Below are 25047 nucleotides of genomic sequence, written 5' to 3'. Positions count from 1 at the left end.
TCTGTGGGCAGGGAGGAAGAAAGGAGGAAGCTCAGAAGCCAGCAGCAGCAACAGCTGGGTAGCTCAGACCAGGCACCTAGAACAGCTGGCAGAGGAATACCACAGCTGGAATCCCAGACCAAGGGGGAGCCTACAATTCTGTCCCTCTGATTCCACAGACTTTCCAGCAGGATGCTAGGGGCAGAGCCCAGCTGCAGCCGCTCTTGTACAGACCCAGATCCAGGCCAGAGACTTGCAGGGCTCAGACCACAAAGGCAGCAATCAGATTTTGCCCAGGACCAGACACGTGGAGAGCACTGAAAGCTTCCACATCCCCAGCCTGTCCCTGAGATCCCAGAACAAATACAACACTCAATACCCAAGAAAGCAGCAACAGGACCAGCCCAGACCTTCCCTCCCGAAGTGTGGCACGTCCAAAGTCAGGAAGGAGGCAGGAAGAACGGGCAAACACACTGAGAATCCAACCATACAGAGCTACTATGGTGGCAAGACTGCTCAAGATACAAATGCGAAAGAAAAGAATGACAAGCAGCACCTCGGAGAAAAATACAGCTCCAGCACAAACTCAACTAGAACTCCCAGAAGAGATGAAGTGAGACTTTTTTAAAAACAGTTTTTATAAATTAAATAAGAGCATTTGAGGAAAAAATAGGAAAACAAATGAGAGTTTCTGAAGACAGAATCAGAAAGAGAATTAATGCTCAGGACAAAAGGTATATATAAAACTTTGTCCAAGCAATAAACTCTCTGAAAATTAGAATGGACCAAACAGAAGCCAATGACTTCATGAGGCAACATTTAAGAAATATTAAAACAAAATCAAAAGCCAGAAAAAAATCAGAAAACACCATAGCAATAACAACTAACCTAGAAAACATACAAGGTAAAAAAAAAAAATTTAAGGATCAGTGGACTATTTGAACACCATGACCAAAAAAAGGGCCTAGACATATTTCAAGAATGTTTTTTAGAAATCTAACTGCCAGTTCTCAGATGAAGAAATTAAAGCCATCTATAGTCATATGAAAAAATGCTCTAAATCATTATTGATTAGAGAAATGCAAATCAAAACTCTGAGGTACCACATCACACCTATCAGACTGGCCAACATGACAAAACAGGAAAATGATAAATGTTGGAGAGGATGTGGGAAAATTGGAACGCTAATACATTGTTGGTGGAGTTGTGAAATGATCCAACCATTTTGGAGGACAATTTGGAACTATGCCCAAAGGGCTACAAAAATGTGCATACCCTTTGATCCAGCAATAGCACTTCTAGGGCTATATCCCAAAGAGATCAAACAAATGGGAAAAGGACCCACATGTACAAAAATATACATAGCAGCTCTTTTTGTGGTGGCAAAGAATTGGAAATTGAGAAGATGCCCATCCATTGGGGAATGGCTGAGCAAGTTGTGGTATATGAATGCAATGGAATACTATTGTTCTATAAGAAATGATGAACAGGCTGACTTCAGAAAAACCTGGGAAGACTTATATGGTCTGATACTGAGTGAAGTGAGCAGAACCCAGAGGACTCTGTATACAATAGCAGCCACATTACGCAATGACTAAGAACGTTAAACTGAACCCTTCTCAGCATTACGAGGATCTAAGACATCTCCAGAGGCCTCGGGATGGAAAATGCTGTCCACATCCAAAGAAAGAACTATGGAAGTCGAATAGCTCTCACTTATTTTTACCTTAAGTTGAATTTTGTTTCATCTTTCTGATGGCTCCTCCTATTGGGTTTAATTTTTACTTACAACTTCACTAATGTGAAAATATGTTTAATGGGTATGTAAATGTAAAGCCTATGTCAGATTGTGTGCCGTCTTGGGGAGGGGGGGGGGAGAAAGGGAGAAAAAATTTTCAACTCAAAAGCATATGGAAAAAAAAAATTAAATTAAATTAAATTTAAAAAAAAATCTAACTACCAGGAGGTGAAGCCAAGATGGTAAAGGCAGGAACTTGCCTGAGTTCTCCCCCAAATCCCTTCAAATACCTTTTAAAAATGACCAAACAAATTCTAGAGCAGCAGAAACCATACAAAGATGGAGTGAAACAAATTTCCAGTCCAAGACAACTTGGAAGGTCAGCGGGAAAGGTCTGTTGTACCAGGGTGAGAGAGGAGCACAGACAAACCCAGAGCAGGCCTCGGGGCGACTGAATCACTGGCAGCAGTGGCGGTTTCCAGACTTCTTAGCCCACACACATCAAAGACAACTTAGAAGGTCAGGAAGAAAGGTTTATCAGTCCAGCACAGCCCTGGCCCCAGGAAACCAGGACTACCTCTTGGAAGTGACTGAATCAGCAGTGGCTGCTTCCAGAGCCCCTGGCCCACAGAGGGTAAAGGGGGTCAAAGAACTGGTCAGAAGGAAATTACAGGGGGCTTTTTGCTAGCGCTGGGGGCTGCACTCTGTTGCTCCGCCCATACCTGGATCACAGTCCTGGGCGGCATACCCAGGACCAGGAAGAGCACTAGCACAGCAGAGCTTTGTGGCCACAGTGGAGGGCGGACCCTCTCATAGTTTCAGGCCAGAAAAAAGGGCTTTTGGTCACTCACAGACCAGAGCATAGACAGGAGAGTAGTAAGCACCTCTCCTTAGATCATACCACCTTGGAAGAACCGAAAACTTACAGGTCCCTAGGAGTATCTCTGAAAACAGCTGAACAAAAGCCCTGAAGCTTGGGACAGTGCGCCTTCCACCCTGGAAGCAGAGCCCCATTTTAGCAAAGAGTGAAGATTCAAGTAATAGGCTGGGAAAATGAGCAAACAATGGGAAAAAACTGACTACACAAAGTTATTACAGTGACAAGGAAGATCAAAGCACACACTCAGAAGAAGATAGCAAAGTCAAAGCTCCTACATCCAAAGCCTCCAAGAAAAATACAAATTGGTTTCAGGCCATGGAAGAGCTCCAAAAAGGATTCTGAAAATCAAACAGGAAAGTGACAGGAAAAATTGGGAAGAAAAATGAGAGTGATGAAAGAAAATCATGAAAAACAAGTCAACAGCCTGGTAGAGGAGAGACGGAGAGACGGAGAGACAGACAGACAGACAGACAGACAGACACACACACACACACATACACACACACAAAACGAAGAAAATAACACCTTAAAAAAAAAAAGACTAGGCCAAATAGTATAAGAGGCCCAAAAAGCCAATGAGGAGAAGAATACCTTAAAAAGCAGAAATGGCCAAATGGAAAAGGAGGTCCAAAAGCTCACTGAAGAAAATAATTCCTTAAAAATTATAATGGAGCAAATGGAAGCTAATGACTTTACGAGAAATCAAGAAGAAATAAAACAAAGCCAAAAGAATGAAAAAATAGAAGACAATGTGAAATATCTCACTGGAAAAACAACTGACCTGGAAAACATCCAGGAGAGAGAATTTAAAAATTACTAGACTACCTGAAAGCCATGATCAAAAAAAGAGCCTAGATATCATCTTTCAAGAAATTATCAAGGAAAACTTCCCTGATATTCTAGAACCAGAGGGTAAAACAGAACTGGAAAGAATCCACCAATCACCTCCTGAAAGAGACCCCAAAATGAAAACTACCAGGATTATAGCCAAATTCCAGAGTTCCCAGGTGAAGAAGAAAATGCTACAAGCAGTCAAAAAGAAACAATTTTAGTATTGTGGAGCCACAGTCAGGATAACACAAGATTTAGCAGCTTCTACATTAAAAGGATCAGAGGACTTGGAAAACGATATTTCAGAAAGCAAAGGAGCTAGTATTACAACCAAGAATCACCTACCCAGCAAAACTGAGTATAATCCTTCAGGTGGAAAAAATAAACATTCAATGAAATAGAGGATTTTTAAGCATTCTTGAGGAAATACAGCTGAATAGAAAATCTGACTTTCAAATACAAGACTCAAGAGAAGCATAAAAAGGTAAACAGGAAAGGGAAATCATAAGAGACTTAATAAGGTTAAACTGGTTACATTCCTACAGGGGAAGAGGATATCTGTGACTCCTAAGACCTTTTTCATTATTGGAGTAGTTAGAAGGAGTAGATATAGACAGAGAGCCAGGTGTGAGTTGAATATGAAGAGATGACATCTAAAAAATAAAATTAAGGAGTGAGAGAGGAATGTACTAGGAGAAAGAGAAAGAGAGAAGTAGAATGGAGTGAATTATCTCACATAAAAGAGGCAATAAAAAGCTCTTTTATAGTGGAGGAGAAGAGGGAGAAGGTGAGGGGGAATGCATTAACCTTACTCTCATCAGAATTGGATCAGAGAGAATAACATACACACACAATTGGGTATAGAAATCTATCTTACCCTACAAGAAAGTAGGAGTGAGAAAGAGGATAAAAGAAGGGGAAGGGGGCTGATAGAAGGGAGAGCAGATTGGCAGAGGGGTAGTCAGAAGCAAAACAGTTCTGAGGAGGAACAGAGTGAAAGGAGAGGGGGAGAATAGAATAAACAGGGACAGAATGGAGGGAAATATAATAGCAATAATAACTGAAAAAAAAATTTGAAGCAAGTTTCTCTGATAAAGGCCTCATTTCTTAAATATATAGAGAAATGAGTCAAATTTATAAAACTAAGAGCCATTCCCCAATTGATAAGTGATCAAAAGATATAATCAATTTTCAGATGAAGGAATCAAAGCTATCTATAGCCATATAAAAAAAAATTTGAACTCACTACTGATTGGAGAAATGCAAATTAAAACAATTCTGAAGTACTACCTCATACCTATTAGATTGGCTAATAGGACAGAAAAGGTAAATGACAAATGTTGGAGGGGATGTGGAAAAAATGAGATATTAATGCACTGTAGGTGGAGTTGTGAACTGTGAACATTCCATAGAGCAATGCCCAAAGGGATATAAAACCACGCATACTTTGACCCAGTAATACCACTACCAGGTCTGTATCCCAAAAGAGATAAAAAACCAAAAAGGTAAAAATATTTATAGCAGCTCTTTTCTAGTGGTAAGGAATCAGAAATTGAGGGGATGCCCATCAATTAGGGGATGGCTGAACAAGCTGTGGTATGTGATTATGATGGAATACTATTGTACTAATGAAATGATGAGCAGGATGCTCTCAGAAAAACCTGGAAAGACTTGCAAGGGCTGATGCAAAGTGAAATGTACTGTGCTCAAAGTAATAGCAATATTGTAAGATGATCAGCTGTGAATGACAGCCATTCTTGAAATACAATGACTTGGATCTTATGATAAAAGGACTTACAATGAAAAACGCTATCCATCCCCAGAGAAATAACTGATGGTATCTGAATACAGACTGAAGCATACTTTTTTTTAACTTTCTTTATTTTTCTTGAGTTTTTTTGTCTGTGTTTTCTTTCACAACATGACTATTATGGATATGTTTTGCATGACTACACATGTATAACCTATATCAAATTCCTTGCCTTCTCAATGAGGGGAGCGGGGAGGGAGGAAGGGTGAGAATTTGTAACTCAAAGTTGGTTTTTTTTGGTTTTTTGCTTTTTAGTGAGGCAATTGGGGTTAAGTGACTTGCCCAGGGTCACACAGCTAGTGGCAAGTGTCTGAGGCTGGATTTGAACTCAGGTCCTCCTGACTCCACTGCGCCACCTAGCTGCCCTTGGAACTCAAAGATTTAAAAACAAATGTTAAAAATTGTTTTTTACATGTAACTGGAGAAAAATAAAATACTAAATACAAAAAAAGTTAAAAAAAAATCTAACTGCCCAGATCTTTGAGAATAAAAGGGCAAAATAGAAACAGAAAATTCACTAGTCATCTCCTAAAAGAAATCCCAAAGTGAAAACTCCCAGGAGTTTGGTAACCCCAAATCCAGAGTTTCCAGGTCAAAGAAAAAGTACTGGGAGCAACCAAAAAGAAAAGAATTCAAGCACTGAGGAGCCACAGTCAGGATTACACACTATTTAGTAGTCAGCACCATAAAGGAGCAGAGAACTTGGAATACAATATTCCAAAAAGGATATATGCTTATAAACAAGAATAATGTACACAGCATTCCTGACAAAAAGACCAGAGCTGGGGAGAAACTCTGAAGTTCAAGCACAGGAGAAAAAAACATAAAAAGGTAAGTAACAATGAACTATGACAAAAGACTAAACAAGGATAAAATACTGACATTCAAATATGGGGAGATGATAGATGCATCTGAAACCTGCCATCATCAGGATCCACAGAGCAAGTCCAATTCGACAAGGCCTGAGAATTGTTCTGTTATATTCTGACGATCTTCTTATGAACGGAACGGTGGAAGAATACACCAGGGAAAGGAGGTGGTGGTAGTGGTGTTGGGGATGGGGGAGGAAGGTTAAGAGAAATTACCTCACATAATCTGGATGTACAAGTTCACATCTACACAAACATGCAGGAGGGAGTGGGGGGGAGTAGCTGACACTTCTGAACCTTACTCTCATCTAAACACCTCAAAAGAAGCAAGAATACACACACACACACACAAAGAGCTGGATACAGAAATACATTTCACTTAAGAGGAGGAAGAAAGGTGAGAAGGGAAGAAGGGGGAATTAAAGGGAGAGTACAATAAGAAAAGGATTAGACCTACACAAAACAGATTCTAAGGATATACAAAAATATTTATAGCTCTTTTTGAGGTGCCAAAGAATGGCATCTGAGAGGATGCCTATAAATTGGAGAGATGAACAAGTTATCGTACATAAATGTAACAGAATACTGTTGCATTGAACTCCTATTAGAGAAATGACCAACCAGGATTCTAGCAGACTAATGAGGAAACACACTACCCACTTCCTAACAGAAAAGTGAAGAACTCAGAATGAGAAAAATATTTTTTTGGACACAGCCAATTTAGACATTTGTTCCAACTGACTATACAGGTTTATAATTTTTTTCTTGTGTTCTCCATTGTGGGGGGAGGGAGGGAGTAAGAAAGTGAATCTTGCCTGATTAAAACAAATAATTTTTTTTCTGAGAGCTATCCAGCCATCAACACTCTGGAACCCTTAAGAACAAAAAAAAATGGCCTAATCTACCTTAAAAATGGGGGGTGGGGGGGGTGAATCCTCCAATGGGTGTCGTGTATTAAAATAGTTAAACATAATCCTAAAAAATGATATTACCATTAGTTAGGACAGTAAAATATAATAATGTTACAGTAATTAAAACCAATTGAATAATCCTAGCATAAATTTTTCCAAGACACAATTTGAAGATTTGGTTAAATTTAAACAAATGTTTCAGGAAAAGGCCAACAGCAAGCAGTTTTAAGTCATTATCGAAAATTAAATCCAAACGGAAATCTAATTGCTTTTGTAGGAAAAAAACCCAAAGTCCCTGGAACCTTCATTTGTCAGGGAAGGAAAACTACCCCTGGTATTCTGCATTAGCTTTTGGGCACACCCTTTTCCTGCAATTAAAAAGCAAAAGGCAAAAGACCAGATGAAATTGTGTCTCCCTGTTGATATTGAGACTCTGGGTAGCCAGGTGTCACACACAGCTTCATAACCCTAAAGAACAATAAAATAACTTGTCAGGGAGAGCCATTACAGAGAGTTCAGGAACTGATCTGACTTGGTAAAAATATATTGTTACCAATGTGTCCTCAGGGTCTTCAAAACAGCTTCAAATCTAGAACAACACATGCAGAATAATTCTGGAGCTTTATCACTAATAATGCACAAGGACTCACTACCTCTAGGTTTTCAACATGGTGCCTTGGCACACAGCAGGTACTTAATAAATGTCTGCAGAACAAAAACTTCCCCAATAGAAGTGGTCAAAAGATATGAGTAGTACTCCAAAGACTTTCAAATTATTAACAATTGTGTGAAAGAATGAGAAATGAAGATTAAAATAACCTGAGATTTCTCTTCATACCCTGCAAAGATGACAAAAGATGGGAACAGTCAACGTTGGGAGAACTGTAGAAAGACAATGACACCAATACATTGTTGGCAAGCTGTGAACCTCCACAAACATTCTGAAAAGCAATTTGGAATTATGCAGAGAGAGTGACTAAAACGCCCATAACCTTTAAGTCAGAGATTCCATTGCTAGGCACAGACCAAGGAGGTCACACACAAAAAAAAGGCTCCACCCATATCCAGCAAAATATTTATAGCAGCCCTTTTTGTGTTTGCAAAGAATTGGAAACAAAGTGGATGCCCATTAACTGGAGAATGGCTAAACAAATCATGGCACAAGAATGTAATGGAATATTACTGTGCTGTAAGAAAAAACAAATGAATACAGACAAACATGGGTTTACATCAATTCATGCCAAACGAAGTGAGCAAGGCCAGGAAAACAACATACACAAAAAAGACAACCAACGTAAATGCAAAGAACCACCACCACCAAAGCATCAAAACTGAGCATTGCAAAGCTGTGTGAGCAGATCTGGCCCCAAAGGAGATGTGAAAAGACCCCTCCACCTCTCCTCCCCTACAGTGGTCACAGGCCACAAGTGTGGAGCACTGTCTGTATTCACAGACTTTTTTTCCCCATGTGCTGACCATTTTTGCTGAATTTTTTCTCTTCTTCCTGTTTTTCTCTATGAATAAAATTCTTTGTTACAAGAGATGGCTCTCTAGGAAGAGAAAGGAGGGGATACTGGGGGAAATCTAGGCAATGTAAAAATAAAAGATTTCAATAACAACCTATTTAAAGGTAAATGTCCATTTCTTACTCCACTACTTGCAGAGAGATTAAAAATCTCAGATGCAAATAACTGTTTTTTCATGTGTTAGTGCAAACACCTACACTACTCTGAGCAGCATTTTAAAACTGTTGCTGAGAATAAGTCTGCAAACAGGGAGTTCACTTCCACACAGATTCTCATGAAAACCTAAAAAGGGTATAGGTATCAACTCACCCATCCCCAGCACAGGTCTCTCCTGACTAAATTCTTTGGATATTTTGAACTAAGTTATAGGTTCATAGATTTAGAGTTGAAAGGGACACTGGAGGCCATCTAGCCCAACCCCTTGATTTTACAGATGAGGAAAATGAGGCCCAGAAAGGTTGACTTTCCCAGGGTCATGGAGCTAGTAAATGTCTGAGGAGTGATTTCAACTCAGTTTTTTTTGACTCTTGCATTGTCTTTCCTCTAAAATCCATCCATCTCCCAGGCTTCCCTCCTACTGCCGAGAGCACCGCCATCTTTTTAATCTTCCAGGTTCGAAACTTCAATGTCACAAGCTTCTCCTCCTGCCAATCCAGCCTCTACCCAGCTAGCTACCAAAGGGATTTCCCTAAAGCCTAGTTCTGCCCCATCAACACTGTCTACATCCTCCAATTCAACAAACTACAGTGGTTCCTTATCACTTCTAGGAGCAAATAAAAATCAATTTGGCATTTAAAGCTCTTCATAACGTTACCCTCACAGTCTACTGACCCGTTACGTTCCACGCTGCTCTCTCTGGTGCAGCCACAGTGGATTCTGCTCTCTAGACCTTCACCCTGGCAGTCCACCAGGCCCAAGCGGCCTCCATCCACACCTCTGCCTCCCAGAATCCCTGGTTTGCTTCAAGACTCCACGCTGCTGGCAGCCCTGACTCCAGCTGCTAGAGCTACCTCCTCCAAGACCACCTGGGACTTGATGCACCTTGCCCTGTATACACCCAAGTATGTATGTCGAGGCTGTCTCTCTTAATGTATTAGACCACACATACACTCCTTGAATACAAGGGCTGTTTTGCTTTTGCTTCCATCTCCCCAGCACTTAGCACAGTGCCTGGCCCAGTGAGTTCTTGATAAATGCTTGCTCATTGAAAAGGCATGTTTGTAAGCCCTCGGTAAAAGAGGTATCTCACTAATTCATACTGTACAGAACGAAAACAAAAAAACAAAAAAAAGGACTACCCTTAGAGAAATATGAAATGACTTCAAAATGGCCAGTGTCTGTATTAGCGTCAGGCTTTTCTAGGGGTATCATTGATGCCAAACTTGCAGGGGTAGACCTGGGTTCTGAAGGACTGTATAGGCCTCCCCAGAGAGAAAGCTCGGGCAGATCCTATCAAGCTGGAAAGGCTGGTGTACAGCCAAGTGATATCTAAGCCCTTTACTCTGTCTGTGGACTATGGACCAGCCTACTTCAGTTTATAAACAGCATCAGCACCAGGTTGGTTACGGGCTGATGGATTTTTCTGCCACCACGACTTCTGAAAACCAGCTGGAGTGGCAAACTTCACCAGTGGAGGAAGAAACCTCACCAACAAGGTGGCCAGTACTAGAGGAGCTAAAGTACAGGCCACCAACAAGTAGAAACCATGCCCAGCTACCATCCCCGGGTCAGCAAGGGTCTGCTAACACTGTTTTCCAAAATCTACCTCCAAGGTGTGTTTTATATACTGTAAAAAAATTCCCAAAGCTGTGGAACTAAATCTACATCAGGGCCAGTGTCCAAGAAGGTCTTATTCCATCCATCCTCCCAACACGTGATAGCCAACAGGGCCAGGCTGCAGCTACTGCCCAACAGCACAGCCCCCCCCCATGGATCATTTGTGGGTCATTCACAGGCCACTGCTGGCGTAGGTTCACGAAGGCCCAAACACAGAGCCCACCAACCTCTCAGGGTGCTTGTGAGGGTCAAATAAGAGTCAAGTTTGTAAAGGCTAACTAAGCCTGGTACTTAATAAATGCCTGCTCCCTTCTCTCCTTCTGGCTAATAAGCCCCCTTTACTGAGACGGGGTGTCAACAAACAAGCCAGGCAATACACAGGGCACACACCTGGAGGGGCACCCAAGGACCCAGAGACATAGGGTACACACCCTCATACCAACTTACACACTTATGACAGGGGGCAGACACACTCACACTCATCCACAAGAGAGGCAGACACACACACACCCCCAGAGGGGTCGGCAGAGGCACTTACACACCCACCCAGAGAAGGGCAGACATTCACACTCAGGCTTACTCACCTACAGGGGGCAGGCACAGGCACTTACACACTCACCCCCCAACGGAACTAACACACTCACACACAGAGGAGCAGGCACACGAACTTACACGCTCACCCCCCCAACGGAACACACTCACCCTCACCCAGAGAGGGACACACATTCACACTCAGGCTCACTCACCCACAAAGGAGCAGGCACACGCACTTACGCCCCAAAGGAACAAACACTCACCCACTGAGGGGCAGACATTCACACTCAGACTCACCCACAGAGGGACAGGCACACGCACTTACACACTCACCCCTCCTCTTTCGGGAAGACTGGGGAGGGCTGAGTGAACGGCCGGGTCGGCCCCACCCCCATGACCCCGTAGGCCCGCCCCGTGACCCTCGTAGGCCCGCCCTCCCCCCGTCCCTCCTCACCGCTCGGCCGCAGACGCCGACGCCTCTACATTTCCGGGGCCACCCGGCCGCTCCCTGGGCTCGTCCCGGGGCTCGGCGGCAGTCCCGCGCCGGCCCCGCTCGCCGCCGCTCGCCGTCGCTACCTCCAGGTCTGCGCCGCGGCCTGTAGCTGCCCCATGGCCGCCGAGAACAGCAGCGACAGCAGCCGGAGCGGTAGCGGCGGCGGCGGCGCCTGCGGCCGGGCCTGGACTGCGCAGGTGCTGGGGAGGCCTTGCGCAGGCGCAGGCGCAGGAGCAGCGCCGCGTGTCGCGTGCGCCCCTCTGCGCGAGCCGCCCCTTCCCCCACTTCCCTTTAGCGCGCGCACGCACGCGCACACACACACACACACACACACACACACACACACACACACACACGCACACACGCACACACACACACACACACACGCACACACGCACACACGCACACACGCACACACACACACACACACACACACACACACACACACACACACACACACGCGCGCGCGGCTCTTGCTAACTCCCCCAGGCCAAGGAGCCGAAATCCCCTGGCCTACGCAGCCTATCCCAGGCTGACTGGTACGGGGAGATTTCATCATCCTGCTCAGCCCCGCCTTTCGGTGCATGTACTTCCCCCTTAGAAACAACCCGCATTTATTAGGCGCCTACTGTGTACCGCCCAGCCACTATAGAGGAGACAAAAATAAAAATATCAGTGATGGCAAAAATCTGCTGCCAAAAGGCGAGTTCACAACCCCTAGTAGCCTCAGGACAGGGAAGCAGTTACACTACTTTCGCTCTACCTCCGGGTCCCTAAAGTCTGAGCTTAACTTTGTACACTCTACATAACAAATTATTCAAGTTGTTTTGATGAGAATGGGATCTAGACCCCAAAAAGGAAAAACCCTGGACTTTTCCACTTGGCCTGCCTCCCAATTCTCTGTTACCCTTAACCTAGCCTAGCCCTCCATTGTCTTACCTCCCAATGGCCCCAGGCCACTTCCACCCCCTTAGTCCTATCTAGGATCATTCTCCCTTGGCCTCCTAGTCCAGGTTCCTGGAGTTCTATTACCTCAGACTACTTGGACTCCTAGATCCCTCCTGTAGTCTTTCTGTATATAAGGTCCATCTTGTCTCCATTAAGATGCTTAGTTTCTTAAAATCTAGCCAACAGCTCGCTAACATTCAGACTCCTTAAGAGTCTGCCCAATATGATGGTTGTTCTATTAAACTGAAATTAGGCTTGGGTAGAATTCTTTCTGGCAGGACCCATGAGCTGTGATTTTTGGGGTCCCAGCACCCCTAAACCTCTTAACCACAACAGTTTCAGTCGGTCAAACTCTTTAGTGGCAGATACTGGAGTGGTTTGTCATTTCCTTCTCCAGCTCATTTTACAGATGAAGAAACTGAAGCCAACAGTGTCAAGTGGTCCAAAGTCATACAGCTAGTAAGTGTCAGAGGCCAGATTTAACCTTGAGAAGATGAGTCTTCCTGACTATAGACCCAGCTATCATCCTTATTTTACAGATGGGAAAGGAGAGACACAGAAAGGTCAAGCAATTTATCCAGGGTTGCACAGCTCTTAAGTGTCTGAGTCAGGATTTGAACTCTTAAGTTCAAGACTCATTCAGGTGGAGGGGGAGCTGCTCCCCCAAATTATAACTGTTAGAGTTAGAAGGGCTTATGTTTCCACAGGTAGAATAATGCAGAGATTTAAAGAACAGCTCCAGGAAGTAGTACACTGTAGGTGGGCTCAGGCTTAGCCAATAAAAAGTAAGTAGATTGTTCCAAAAAGACCCCAAAATCAAGATAAGGGTCGAGCTAGCTCAGACCAGTTAGGGTCAACCTGAGGACACCTGAAAAATGTTAGGGCACCTGCTTAATTAACTTTATTACTATTGTCTGGCACACCCCGCATAAAATTAGAGCCTCATTAACTAGTCATGGGACATATGACCAAAGGAGGGGGAACATACTTGAGCATATCGAGGGGAAACATGTAAGGATGTTACCCGGGAAGGGATGGACCAATCCCGGCCTGGGAGGTTTCGTGCTGAATTCAACTGCACAAAAGCACACTTTCCCTTGCACTTAGGGCCCACCCCTCCTGAAGAGGGGTGGAGCCTGCTTCTGGCCGGAAACGTCCAAATCCTCTGGACTTTCTTTATAATAAATTTTCTTGATACTAAATTTTTGGTGTCAAGCCTATTTCTAACATAACTCTTTGGCTTACTTTGCCCCGACTCAGTTTGCTCTGTTAACCTCAGAATATACCTCATCTCAACACAGAGACAAAAAGGCCCCAGTTTCCTTTGCAAGCACTCCAGGTAACAGTGTATCACTTACAAAACAACTGTTTCAGATCCCAGGCAGAATGCAAAAACCACAAAGGACTTACAGTTTCTCGTAAACAATATAATTACCCTCCCTTTCCAGGTTAACCAGCCTTCAGCCCAGAAATCTATACAGACCTCTGTCTTTCCGGTCTACCAGTTTCAACTCTATTTGTTTTCGAGAGGTTACCCATTCCCCTTCATGAAGACCTTCGTGGTAACTCATGCTGGGAGCAAAGGGCAAAGTCCTTGAAGGGTTTGTTTGTTTGTTTTATCTCATAGTCCTCTATATCTGAATCCTGCTCAGTGCGTTGTGCACACTCCTTTAGAAGGCTGCCTCACAGCAACCACCGGCACTTTGCCTCTTCTCTCTTGTAGGGACCTAGGTCTAAGGAGTGGAAGCCAAAATAACCAACCAATTTATCTCCAGTCTTTGAGATCAAATCACTATTCTTCAAGGGCGACTGTAGATGGGCCATCGTTACCCAAACCCAGCATCATAATCTTCATGAGGTTTCCAAGGGCACACATTCCCCTAGGCTCTGAGTGAGTGGATGCATGGATTCCTGGAGGGAAACCAAAGGTCACAAGTACCCCCGTGCTAGACTGTGACCTGCTCTTTTATCTGAATCTCTGCCGGAGTCAACTGGATCAGCTTCAGTAATAATTATAATACAGCATTTATCACTTCATATTTACTATTCCCTCGTTCCTTATTCCTGCTCATACACACCATATACCTCTCCATTGCCCTGAGAGTGATGCTTATTTTCAATTTTTCAAAGACCTGGCATTAAACCGTGTAATACTGTAAACCATGAAACAGAATGTTGGTACTATAAAGAACAAGCTATGAAAAGACACCTCCCCCTTTCCTTTGCAGATGAGGGGGGTGGTACACAAGTGTGGAATGCTACAGATGCCGTCAGTTTTTTTTTTTATGAATTGATTAGTTTTGCTAGGGTTTTTTCCTCTTTTGCTTTTCAAAAAAATTCTTTGTTCTAAAGAGGAGAGGAAGAAGAATAGTGGCCCCAACGCACGTTTCTAGCCTCACTTACTCCCTCTTCCTACCTTACACACACACACACACACACACACACACACACACACACACACACACACACACACTTGCCCAAGCCTTTGCACAGACTGGCAACCTCCCCCCCCCAAATTCCTGGAATACTTTCCTTCCTCACTTCTGCCTCCTAGAATCCCTCTCTTCCTTCTGTAAAGAGTTTTCTGAGCCCCTCAGCTGCTAGTGCCCTCCCTCTCAAACTACTTTAACTACTTTGAATGTATTTCTTTTTGTGCATTTCAATGTACATCTCGTTTCCTACCTGGCTGCCCTCAGTCTGGACTTTTTTTAAGGCAATTGAGGTTAAGTGACTTGCCCAGTGTCACATGGCTAGTGTCAAGTGTCTGGTCTGAGGTCACATTTGAACTCAGGTCCTCCTGACTCCAGGGCCAGTGATCTATCCACTGACCACCTAGCTGCCCCAATTATGGACTTCTTTTACTTCTCTCACAACACTGTGATTGGATGGTAGAGCCATAAACTCCTCCACTGCACATAATTGGTAATAATAATAATAATAATAATAATAATAATAATAACTAACATGTATATAGCACCTCCTATATGCCAGGCACTATGCTGAGCACTTTACAAGTATTATTTCATTTAATTCTCATAACAACTTTGGGAGGTCCCCTTATTATCTCCATTTTACAGTTGAGGAAACTGAAGCAAACAGGTTCAGTGACTTGCCCTGGGTCACACAGCTAGTAAGTGTCTGATGTCAGATTTGATCTCAGGAAAATGAGTTTCCTGATTCCAGTTCCAGTGCTCTATTGACTGCAGCGCCACTTAGCTGCAGATGCTGACTTGGAGGCTGCTGTTGCTTTAACTCCTTCATTCTCCAAGAGGACCCTCATTGAATTGCATAAATGATTTAGATGTGTCATCTGAGTTCTAAAACCCACTGGTATGGGACTTTCTCCTCATTGGAGGAGATCAGTGCCCTGTACTTATGTGATGGGCAGGATGGAATTGCCAAGAAGAGGAGACAAGAGAGCTCTGCTCCCTGTGGACTAGCTTTGAGACTCTTCTAGTATTTCAGGCTTCTGGCTTCCAGAGAGCAGATGGATGGTGGCAATCCCATTTCAGATTGCTGGAGTTCTGGAGAACAGGGCTAGGAAGACACTGACATGAGAGGAGGTAACAGCCTCCATCATGTTCTCATAGAGATTTTGATGAACTTCCCTTGGGTGACATCTGGCACTTTCATTAACTCAGTTCAGCTCTTCGTTGAGTTGAGTGACCTTGCTTCCAATGGGAGAACCGTCATTTTGTATTGGCTGGTATGTTCTATGTGTAATTTCCTTGATTTTTATTTTGACTTCAATAAATGGGTTTCTTTGTTACCTGCTAACATGTTGCTTTTGGATCTAGCATTTGGTGTGAAAGGTGTTAAGCCTTAGATGTAAAGCTTGGGTCCTCCTTTCCCTAGTAAGAAATAGCAGTCAGAAATATAGCCTGAATCTGAAAATCACATCCTCCAAACAGTATCTAAGGGAAAAAAATGGATGTAATTCTAATCTAATACTCCCTCTCTGTTTGGAGAGTAGAGTAGTAGCCAAGCCTCAGACTCCAACCTTTTGCTTCCCTTCCTGGTAGGAATGAAAGCCTTCCTTGGAGAAAGGTGGGGGTAGAAGAAGGTAGAGACGATGTCTATCCTTTCTCCTTTCAAGCCGCACAACACTCCCAATGCTACATATAGGGGACAGCTATTCACTGCAGAAGTACAAAATCAGTACCATTCCTCCTCTGTTTCTCCCTCCTTCCTTCCCTCCCTCTCCCCTCTTCTCCTCTTAGCCATATATTCAATCTGATGGGTCTGGGATCTGGATCCCAACCCCATCAAATCCACTCCAACTGGCATTTATTAAGGTGTGCCAGCCTCTGTGCTAGGAACTAGAGGTACAAAAACACAAAGCCTCCTGTTGGAGATGGTTCTGGAGGGTACTTTGAAGGGAGATGGGATTCCAAGTCAGACAATGGAGAAGGAGAGAATGACAAAGCCAGTGCAGCCTGGGCAAAGCCTGGAAGGCCAGATATAGAAGGTTACAGGGAGCTGAGTCAAAGGCCATCCAAGAAGTTTGGCTAACACCGAGTGCCTGAATGGGAATATGGGATGGAAATAAGTGTTTTCCTGTGTTATCCTTTGATGTTTCTTGAACTCTATATCACTTGGGGCCCATTTTGTAACTCTGACTTGTGATGGAGTTTTAATTTGCTTTGGAAAATCATTACTGGCTTCCTACCACCACCCTCTACTCATACACCCCCATAAATGCACACAGCTTGGCTTCCTCGACTTTACTCTGATAGCCTCCCATCCCTGCAACAAAGCTATAGACATTCAGGTAGCCCAAAGTTGGAGCACTGGGCATCCCTTCACCTACCCTGCATCTGGACATAAGGTCTATCACCACTCAGATGTTCTGGGGATCCCCCCGCCCCCCAGTCCTCTCTTAAAGGTTAAGGAGCAATGCCCTAGAAAAACCCTAGAAACCCCCTACACACACACACACACACACACACACACACACACATCAAATCCCCAGCCAGCTAAAAATCATTAACAGTCTCTGGGCTGTTTGATGGTCCCCTAGTCTTTGCTGATGCTTAGAGATCCACTGCCCCATCTCAAATGGATCACCTAATTATTCCCTTATGGGGAATGCCCTCTCTGCCTTCCCATCCCCTGCCTCTAGGACACTGCAGCACCAGCAGACCAGTGCTGCCCACCTACTAGGAAGGAAGCTTCCTGTAAGGACTCCTGGACAGAGTCCAACCAAATAAGCTGGATGGGTGATAAACCAAGCCTAGATCACAGGGACATGAACTTTAGTTCAAGAGCCAATGACCAAAGCTGAGACTAGGTATTCTGCTACTCATAAGAGCCATGTCATTGGCCCTCAGGCTTCAGGGATAGGGAAGCCTCACCCATACTCCCCTTTTAGCTCATAAGTCATTGCCTAAACCTTGGACTGCTCAGCCAGGCAGCCATACTGAGACCCTGATAAGCATGAAGCCATGATTCAAAGAGTTTGCTAAGGAACCTTGTGGATCAGCAAGAGGGCTTCCTCTATTCTACTGTTGAGGTCTAGATGTTTAGGGGATGCTGAGACCACAAAATCACAACACACAGGTCCTGCCTGAATGAATTTGACCCAAGCCTTCTTTTAGACAGGGTTTAGATTGGTCAGACTCTTAAGGAATCTAAGCACCTTAATGGAGACAATATAGACCTTATATATAGAAAAACTATTGGAGGGATCTAGGAAGGATCCGGAAACAAAACACAACAGAAGAAAAAAAATAGCAAATAGTATGCTTCGATCTGCATTCAAACTCCATAGTTCTTTCTTGGGATGTGGATAGCATTTTCCATCATGAGGCCTTTGGAAATGTCTTAGATCCTTGCATTGCTGAGAAGGGCTAAGTCTATCAAAGTTAGTCATTGCACACGTGGCTGTTATTGTGTATAATGTTCTTCTGGTTCTGTTCACTTCACTCAGCATCAGACTGAGGCCAGCTTCTTTACCTTGAGCAGATTGTGCTGAACCTGGGTGATGCTTCCAGGCAAAGGTTGCCGTAGGGCCCTAGGACATTACCAGGGGGGCTCACACTGTAGCTGCTGCCCCTCCCCCCTCTTTCCTTTCCTAGGTGGAGGAGGGCAAAATCAAAGGTGAGCGGTAAAGGGTAAAACTCTCTTCTTCTATGAGAGGGGTTAACAGATACCCTCCTGACTCAAGGGAAGGGAGTGACCAGGTTGTACAGGTGTTTCAAAACTCCTTAATGATAAATCACAAAACCTCTATAATCTGCCAAGATATTTTTAGCTGTTCTAACTTTCCCTGTAACCTCCATGAAGGAGGATTCAGAGGTGCGAAGGGAAGGGAGTAAGCCTCAGGGAACCAAAAAGCAACTGCAGTTTCCCCCAATTCCCTAGTGCCAAGGGAATTAACAGAACTGAACATACACTTCCAGATAGGGCATCCATCCTTGTCCCCTATGCTTCGGAAGGTGTAGCCAGGTCCATGGCCTTGAACCGACCCAGTGGACCGGGAGTCTGACAGCATCAGGCCGAGTGCTAGACAGCCTTGTAACTGTCTGCTAGAAAAGCACCTCCAAGCCTTGGTGCTTGGGGAGTTACCCCAACTGCAGAACAAGAAAGGAGGGGTTACCTTCCAGTCTTGGCTGAAGAAGAACTTGGGGTTAGGCAGTTTCCCCGTATGGGTCACCAAAATGATAGGGTTTAGGGGTCCAGGGGTCTTGGGACCCCAAAGTCACAATACACGGCTCCTGTACTAAAGAATTTGACCCAAGCCTTTCAGCCAAAGACAAGGTTTATCAGAATAGCCATCATATTGGGCAGACTCTTAAGGATTCTGAATGTTAGGGAGCTATTGGCTAGATTTTAGGAATCTGAGCAGTGGCTAGATTTTAAGAATCTAAACCTCTTAATGGAGACGAGGTGGACTTTATATACAGAAATACTGTGGGAGGGACCTATGAGTGGTCAGTAAGCTGGGGTGAACAGAACTCCTGGGACATGGACCTAGTGGCCAAGGGAGAATGGAGCCTAGCTAGGACCAAGGGTGGGAATTGGCCTGCGGCCATAGGGAGGCAAGACAATGGAGGGGGGACTGGGTGTAGACACAATGAAAGCCAGTTGATGGCATTATAGCCTCAGGTGAACACCAGACATTTGGCCATGTGGGAAAGTCCAGGGTTTTCCCTTTCTGGGGCCCAGATTCCATTCTTATCAAGACCATACAAGTATTTCCAGGTTTTTTCTGAGGTCAGCCTGTTCATCATTTCTTATAGTACAATAGCATTTCATTACATTCATATATCACATTCACAGTTATGATTACTGTGTCTTTCTCTCCATCCTCTCCCCCCTTCTATGCTTTTCTTTCTCCTTTCTCCTTTTCCCTACTCACTAGTGTTTTGCAAACTGCCTCCCTCTGTCCTGCCTCCCTTCTATCCCCCCTCCCTTTTCTTTCCCCTTTTCCCTCCCACTGCCTGTAGGGCAAATTAGATTTCTATACCTAACCGATTATGTTATTCCCTTCTTAAGCCAAATCTGATGAGAGTGAGGTTCAAACAATACTCATCTCCACCCCTTCTTTCCCTCTGCTGTAATAGGTTTTTGTGATAGGGGACTTCCAAACCTTCCTGATAAAAAGACCAGAGCTCAACAGAAAATTTGATCTTCAAATACAAAACTCAAGAGAGACATAAAAAAGGACAGAAAGAAACATGTTATTAATGAGGGCAAACTATTTACATCCCTACAAGGGAAGATGATACTTGTAACTCTTGTGAGAGATGATCTCTCAGAAGTGATGCCTCCTCAGGGGATCAATGGTTCTTGTTAATATTTCTTGACTGTTGCTTTCAAAACCCTCCCCTGCTCAGACCCTGTTTTTAAATGCTTAGCAGAAAGAATAGCTCTGCCCCCAACCTGAACTGCTTGCCCCTTGAAAAGCTTCCCGCCTTTTCTTGTCTCTGGGATAAGGAGAAGGGGGTTAGGGAGGGAAAACTGCAGTAAGTTTCGGTTTCCTAGAAATTACCTACACCTGTAGGAATTCGGCCCTAAACCCCCTCCTGATTGCCACACCACTTTCACATCCAGAAAAACCTAGAAAGACTTGCATCAACTGATGCTGAATGAAGTTTACTAAATAAGGACATGTATGTTTGGATTGGTTATGCCCTGTTTCCTTGTTCTTTGTGTTTGAATTTTTTCGCCTAGAATGTAAGCCCACCTCCCAACCAATGGGAGTAAGGGATAGTGGTGGGTGGAGGTTTGTTTGCCTTAGGGTATATAATCTCATTTTGCTTTCTGTGCCTTGCGTCTCTCCTCTTGGAAGTGTGTGGGGGGAGCAGACACCCCTTCTGGTGAGATTGTAATAGAAAGTCACCTTTGCTTCCACCTTGAGAAGTCTCTGAGTTTAATTGATTTACAGTCACTGTCCTACACACTCTTGAGAACTGTATTGTTATTACACCAAGTTAAAGGGGTATACATAAAGGGAGTGGGTATAAATTGACTTTGATTTAATGATTAAAAAAATCTAATCAAATGGGTTAAATGGATCCAAGTAAGTGGATTAATCTGATCTAACTAATAAAGTGTACTAGGAAGGATCTAGATGGGAGTGACTGGGAGGTCAGAATGGGATTTAGATTGGGTCAAGAGTGGGAAGGGGCCATTAGGAGGTAATAGACAATGGAAGGCTGGGCTAGGTTAAGGGTAACAGAATTGAAAGATTGGGTGTAGCAGATAATAAAAATAAATCTTGAATGTTAGTTTGAAGAGCTTTGAATATTGAATTTGAATTTTATCCTCAAGGTCAGATTACATAGAAGTTTCCTGAACAGGGAGTGGCATGATTGTTGCTGTTCATGTGATATCAGGAGGGTGATGTCTTGACTTGCAAATGAATTGGATTTAAGTGAGGCAGGGCTGTGCAAAATCAGTAGCCTCACCCTTTCCTCCAGAGTCATCCAAGCCCAGTAGAAAGACACAGATCAGGATGAGTGGCTATGGCCTGGATGCTGTGGGACACTTTGGCCTTTTTAAGCTAAGGTCTTTCCCAGGTTTCAGTTTGTCATAAGGCAACACCCATTCAATGATTAAAGGCTAGGTAAGAATTAAAGAATTTAATTAAATTAAGAATTTAATTAAATTAAAGAATTAAAGGCTAGGTAAAGGCTAGACAAAAGTTAGACTAGTTTGTCTTCATAAGGAGTCAATTTGGGAGGGGAAGACCCTCAGAGTTTCTAGAAACAATTGCTGTTTATACTTACTCTGAGCCATCAAAACCCAATCAAACCTACGCTTCAGGAGGATTGCTTTGATGTCATAGTAGAGAAATGGACTGGAGAGAGACTGGAGAAAGTGAGAGCAACCAGAAGGCTATTCAACAGTCCAGGCTTAGAGGTGGGTGATAAGGGCTGAACTAGGGTGATGTGGTATGAGGAGAGAGAAGGGGAGAGAGGGATGCAAGATGAGATGTCTTACAACGGTCAAATTGACAAGTCCGGCAAACTGATTGCTTATGGGGTCAGTGGCTGAGAGGATACTCAGAGATGACTCTGGGAGACTGGGATAGTGGCACCCTCTACAGACATAGGAAAGTCGGGAAGAAATACAATGAGTTCCATGTTGAATTTGAGGTACCTATGGGATGTCCAGAGAGAGATAGCTAATTGGTGTTTGCTGATGCTGGACTGCGGCTTGGGAGAGAGACTAGAACTGGATATGAGTGAGAATGCGTTTATTGAACAATGACTAAACATGCACTAGGGCATAGAAACCTCACAATCCAATGCAGAAAGGCAGAAATATGAAATGCGTCCTTTTCAGATCATGATGCAATAAAAATTACATGTAATAAAGGGCCATGTTTTAGTCTATCCGGTAGACTAAACATTAATTGAAACTAAAAATCTAATCCTAAAGAATAACGAGTGGGTTAAACAAACAATAACTTCATCCAAGAGAATGGCAATAATTAGACAACATACCAAAACTTATGGAATGCACTGAAAGTGGTCCTTAGGGGAAGTTTTATGTCTCTAAATGCTTATATGAATAAAAAAGAGAAAAAAAGAGATCCATGAATTGGGCATACGACTAAAAAAAGCTAGAAAAAGAACAAATTGAAAATCCCCAATTAAATACCAAATTAGAAATTGTGAAAACCAAAGGAGAGATGAATAAAATTGAAATTAAGAAAACTATTGAACTAATTAAACAATGACTGTATGTCAGTCACTGCTTTGGGAGTCATCTGTATAGAGATGATAACCTATTAATTAAGGAGATTATCAAGAGAGTTGTCCAGGCTCAGATGAGATCATATATATACAGATATATATAATCTATGTACATAAATGCATATATATACATATATATATGCATACAGAGGCTGGCACGTAGTACGTACTACACAAATGTTAAATATGATGCTGCTGCTGCTGCTGATGATGATGAAGAGGAGGACCATGACAGAGCCCACATAGTGGGTAGGTCTTGAGGGATGTTTCCACAAGGGAAACCCAGGAGCAGTCAGAACCAAAGAGAGAGCAGCGTCCAGAAAAGCCAGAGAGAAGAGAAGGTCCAAGAGGAGGAGACTGACTTCCAGCAGGGCCCATAATTGTTGGTTATATTAGAGCCAGGGATTCTTTTGAGGTATGGGCTAGACTAGGTGGCCACTGAGATCCCTTCCAACAGCAAAATCCTGTAAATATGTCCCCTCCTCTGGCACTGCCCCCATCCTAGTGCAGGTCCTCATCACCTTACACCTACACTATTGAAATAGCTGCTAGCGGATCTGCCTTTCAAGTTTCTCCCCACTCCAATCTATCCTCCATTCAGCCATCAAAGTGATTTTCCTAAATTGAAGGTTGGATCATGTCACCCTCCCCCCCGCTTCATGAAATCAACTCTAGTAGCTTCCTCTTACCTCCAGTATCAAATACAAAATCCTCTTGCCATTCAAAGCCCTTCATGACCTGGCCCCCTCCTACCTTTCCAGTCTTCTTAAGCCTTACTCTCCACACAAACTCTTTGATCCAGTGACACCAGCCCCCTGACTGTTCCACAAACAAGACCATCCATCTTTCCCTCCCAGCATTTTCTCTGAGGGTACCCAATCTCTGGAATGCTCCCCATCTTCATCTCTGCCTCCTGACTTCCTTCAAGTCCCAGCTAAAGTCCTAACTTCTGCAATCTCTCTTACTTTCTGTTAGTTTCTTTCCCAACCCCTCTTCATTCCAGTGCCTTCTCTCTCCTTCCTCCTCATACCACATCATCCTAGTTCATTATTTCCTATTTATCCTGTATATAGGTTGTTTACTTATTGTCTCCCCCATTAAATTGTAAGCTCCTCAAGGGCAGGGGCTGTTTTTTACCTCTTTTTGTATCCTCAGTACTTAGCACAGTGCTTGGCACATAGTAGGGATTTAATAAATATCTATCGAATTGAATTGAATAAATGCCAATGGTGCAGTGTGGGTTGGAGTAGGGGGAGATCAGGAAAAGCTGAGTAGAGGGATGGTAGCTGAGTCGGACTTTAAAGGCTATGGAGGAATCCATGGAAGAGTATATTTAAACACAATAGATATGGAGAGCTGAGAGTAACCTGAGAGGCCCTTTGGTCCACCCATCCACATCCAATCCTTTCCAACCCCATCTAGATGAAGTCTTTGAAGCCCAGCCAGTAACTTAAAGTCATATAGGGCCAGGATGAAGATGAGAACTTGAGAATTTAGTGTGATCTCTCTCTCTCTCTCTCTGTCCCTCTCTCTCTGTCCCTCTCCGCCTCTCTCTTTTCTCTCTGTCTCTCTGGCTGTCTCTGTCTCTCCCCCTATCTTTTCATTTCTCTTCTCCCCTTACATCCTCTTCTCTTCTCCCTTTCTCTTTGCATCTGCTCTCTCCTCTTTACTCCCCCAGTCCCTCCTCACAGGTGTCTCTTCCTCCAGGCTGGGTTCAACTGACGGGTAGGGAGTTTGAGCTCCTCCCAGTGGGTCCCAGGCCACTCCTCTAACAGGAAGGAGAAGGGGAAAAGCCTCAGAGTTGTGTGCTTACCTGCTTTCCTGAGCACTGGAAGCCTGCTTTGCTCCCACCTTGTTCCCCAGGGTCTTCCACCAGGGCATTCTGCCAAGCTGCAGAGCTGTCTGCTACCTAGGGAAGGGCTGGACAGCCTCATAAAGGAATGTCAAATTTCCTTCCCCTTTCGGCCTTTCCTGTCCCCCTCCCCCAGTGTTCACTCACTCTCCCTCCTACTTTGTGGCCAAACTGTTCTCTTTAAAGCCTCTAGAATTTCTAATTCAACACACATTTGTTAAGCACCTACTATGTGCTAATGATGGATGCTAGGAATATGCCAAATAGGCCTTGCCTCCGAAGGGCTTACAATCTAATGGTAGTGGTGAAACATTGAGTATACTCCTGCTACTTTTAGATTGGCCCTTCTTAGATTCTCCCAAATCTTATAAGGTCCTCTGGGAGAGGGAATGCTTTTCAATCTGAAGTTGTATCTCCAACAACTAGCATGGCGCCTTGGCCTTGCAGGGAGGATGGAATGGGCCTGGACCTATGGAGAACTCCCAGGGCAGAAACTGTCTACCAATATGCTGTGTTCTGTAATTATTAACTGAGGCACTGAGGATCTCCAGGATTTGCTTAGGGTCACACAGTGAGTGGGCACCAGATTGCAGACATAGATCCTGAGAGATGATTTTTTTTGAGCCGTAATAATTGTTGTACCGAGAAATCAGCGAGCGAGACCCAGACGTAATTTAAAATGTGAATTTATTAGC

The 25047-nt window shown here is 43.9% G+C and overlaps 1 protein-coding gene across 5 annotated transcripts in view; it reads right to left on the bottom strand.

Annotated features, from left to right (window-relative positions):
• The window catches only part of NADK (NAD kinase), a 60079-nt gene extending 35686 nt beyond the window's left edge, over positions 1–24393 (bottom strand). For 2 of the 5 annotated variants that reach the window (XM_020975987.2, XM_078145763.1), the window contains exon 1: positions 24314–24393. In XM_020975987.2, the coding sequence (XP_020831646.1) occupies positions 24314–24381 (68 nt within the window). In that variant the 5' untranslated portion in view covers positions 24382–24393. Of the gene's footprint in view, positions 1–11179; positions 11259–11308; positions 11542–24313 lie in introns of those variants that run through there. The other 3 variants (XM_078145765.1, XM_078145761.1, XM_078145764.1) reach the window with 3 other exon arrangements.
• Between the last annotated feature and the right edge of the window lie 654 nt (positions 24394–25047).

This window comes from Phascolarctos cinereus, unplaced genomic scaffold (genome assembly GCF_003287225.1).
Source record: "Phascolarctos cinereus isolate Bilbo 61053 unplaced genomic scaffold, phaCin_HiC Scaffold_726;HRSCAF=1367, whole genome shotgun sequence".
NCBI classification, from domain to species: Eukaryota; Metazoa; Chordata; class Mammalia; order Diprotodontia; family Phascolarctidae; genus Phascolarctos; species Phascolarctos cinereus.
The sequence above is the reverse complement of the archived record's forward strand: the minus strand, read 5'-3'. Positions and strand labels throughout refer to the sequence as shown.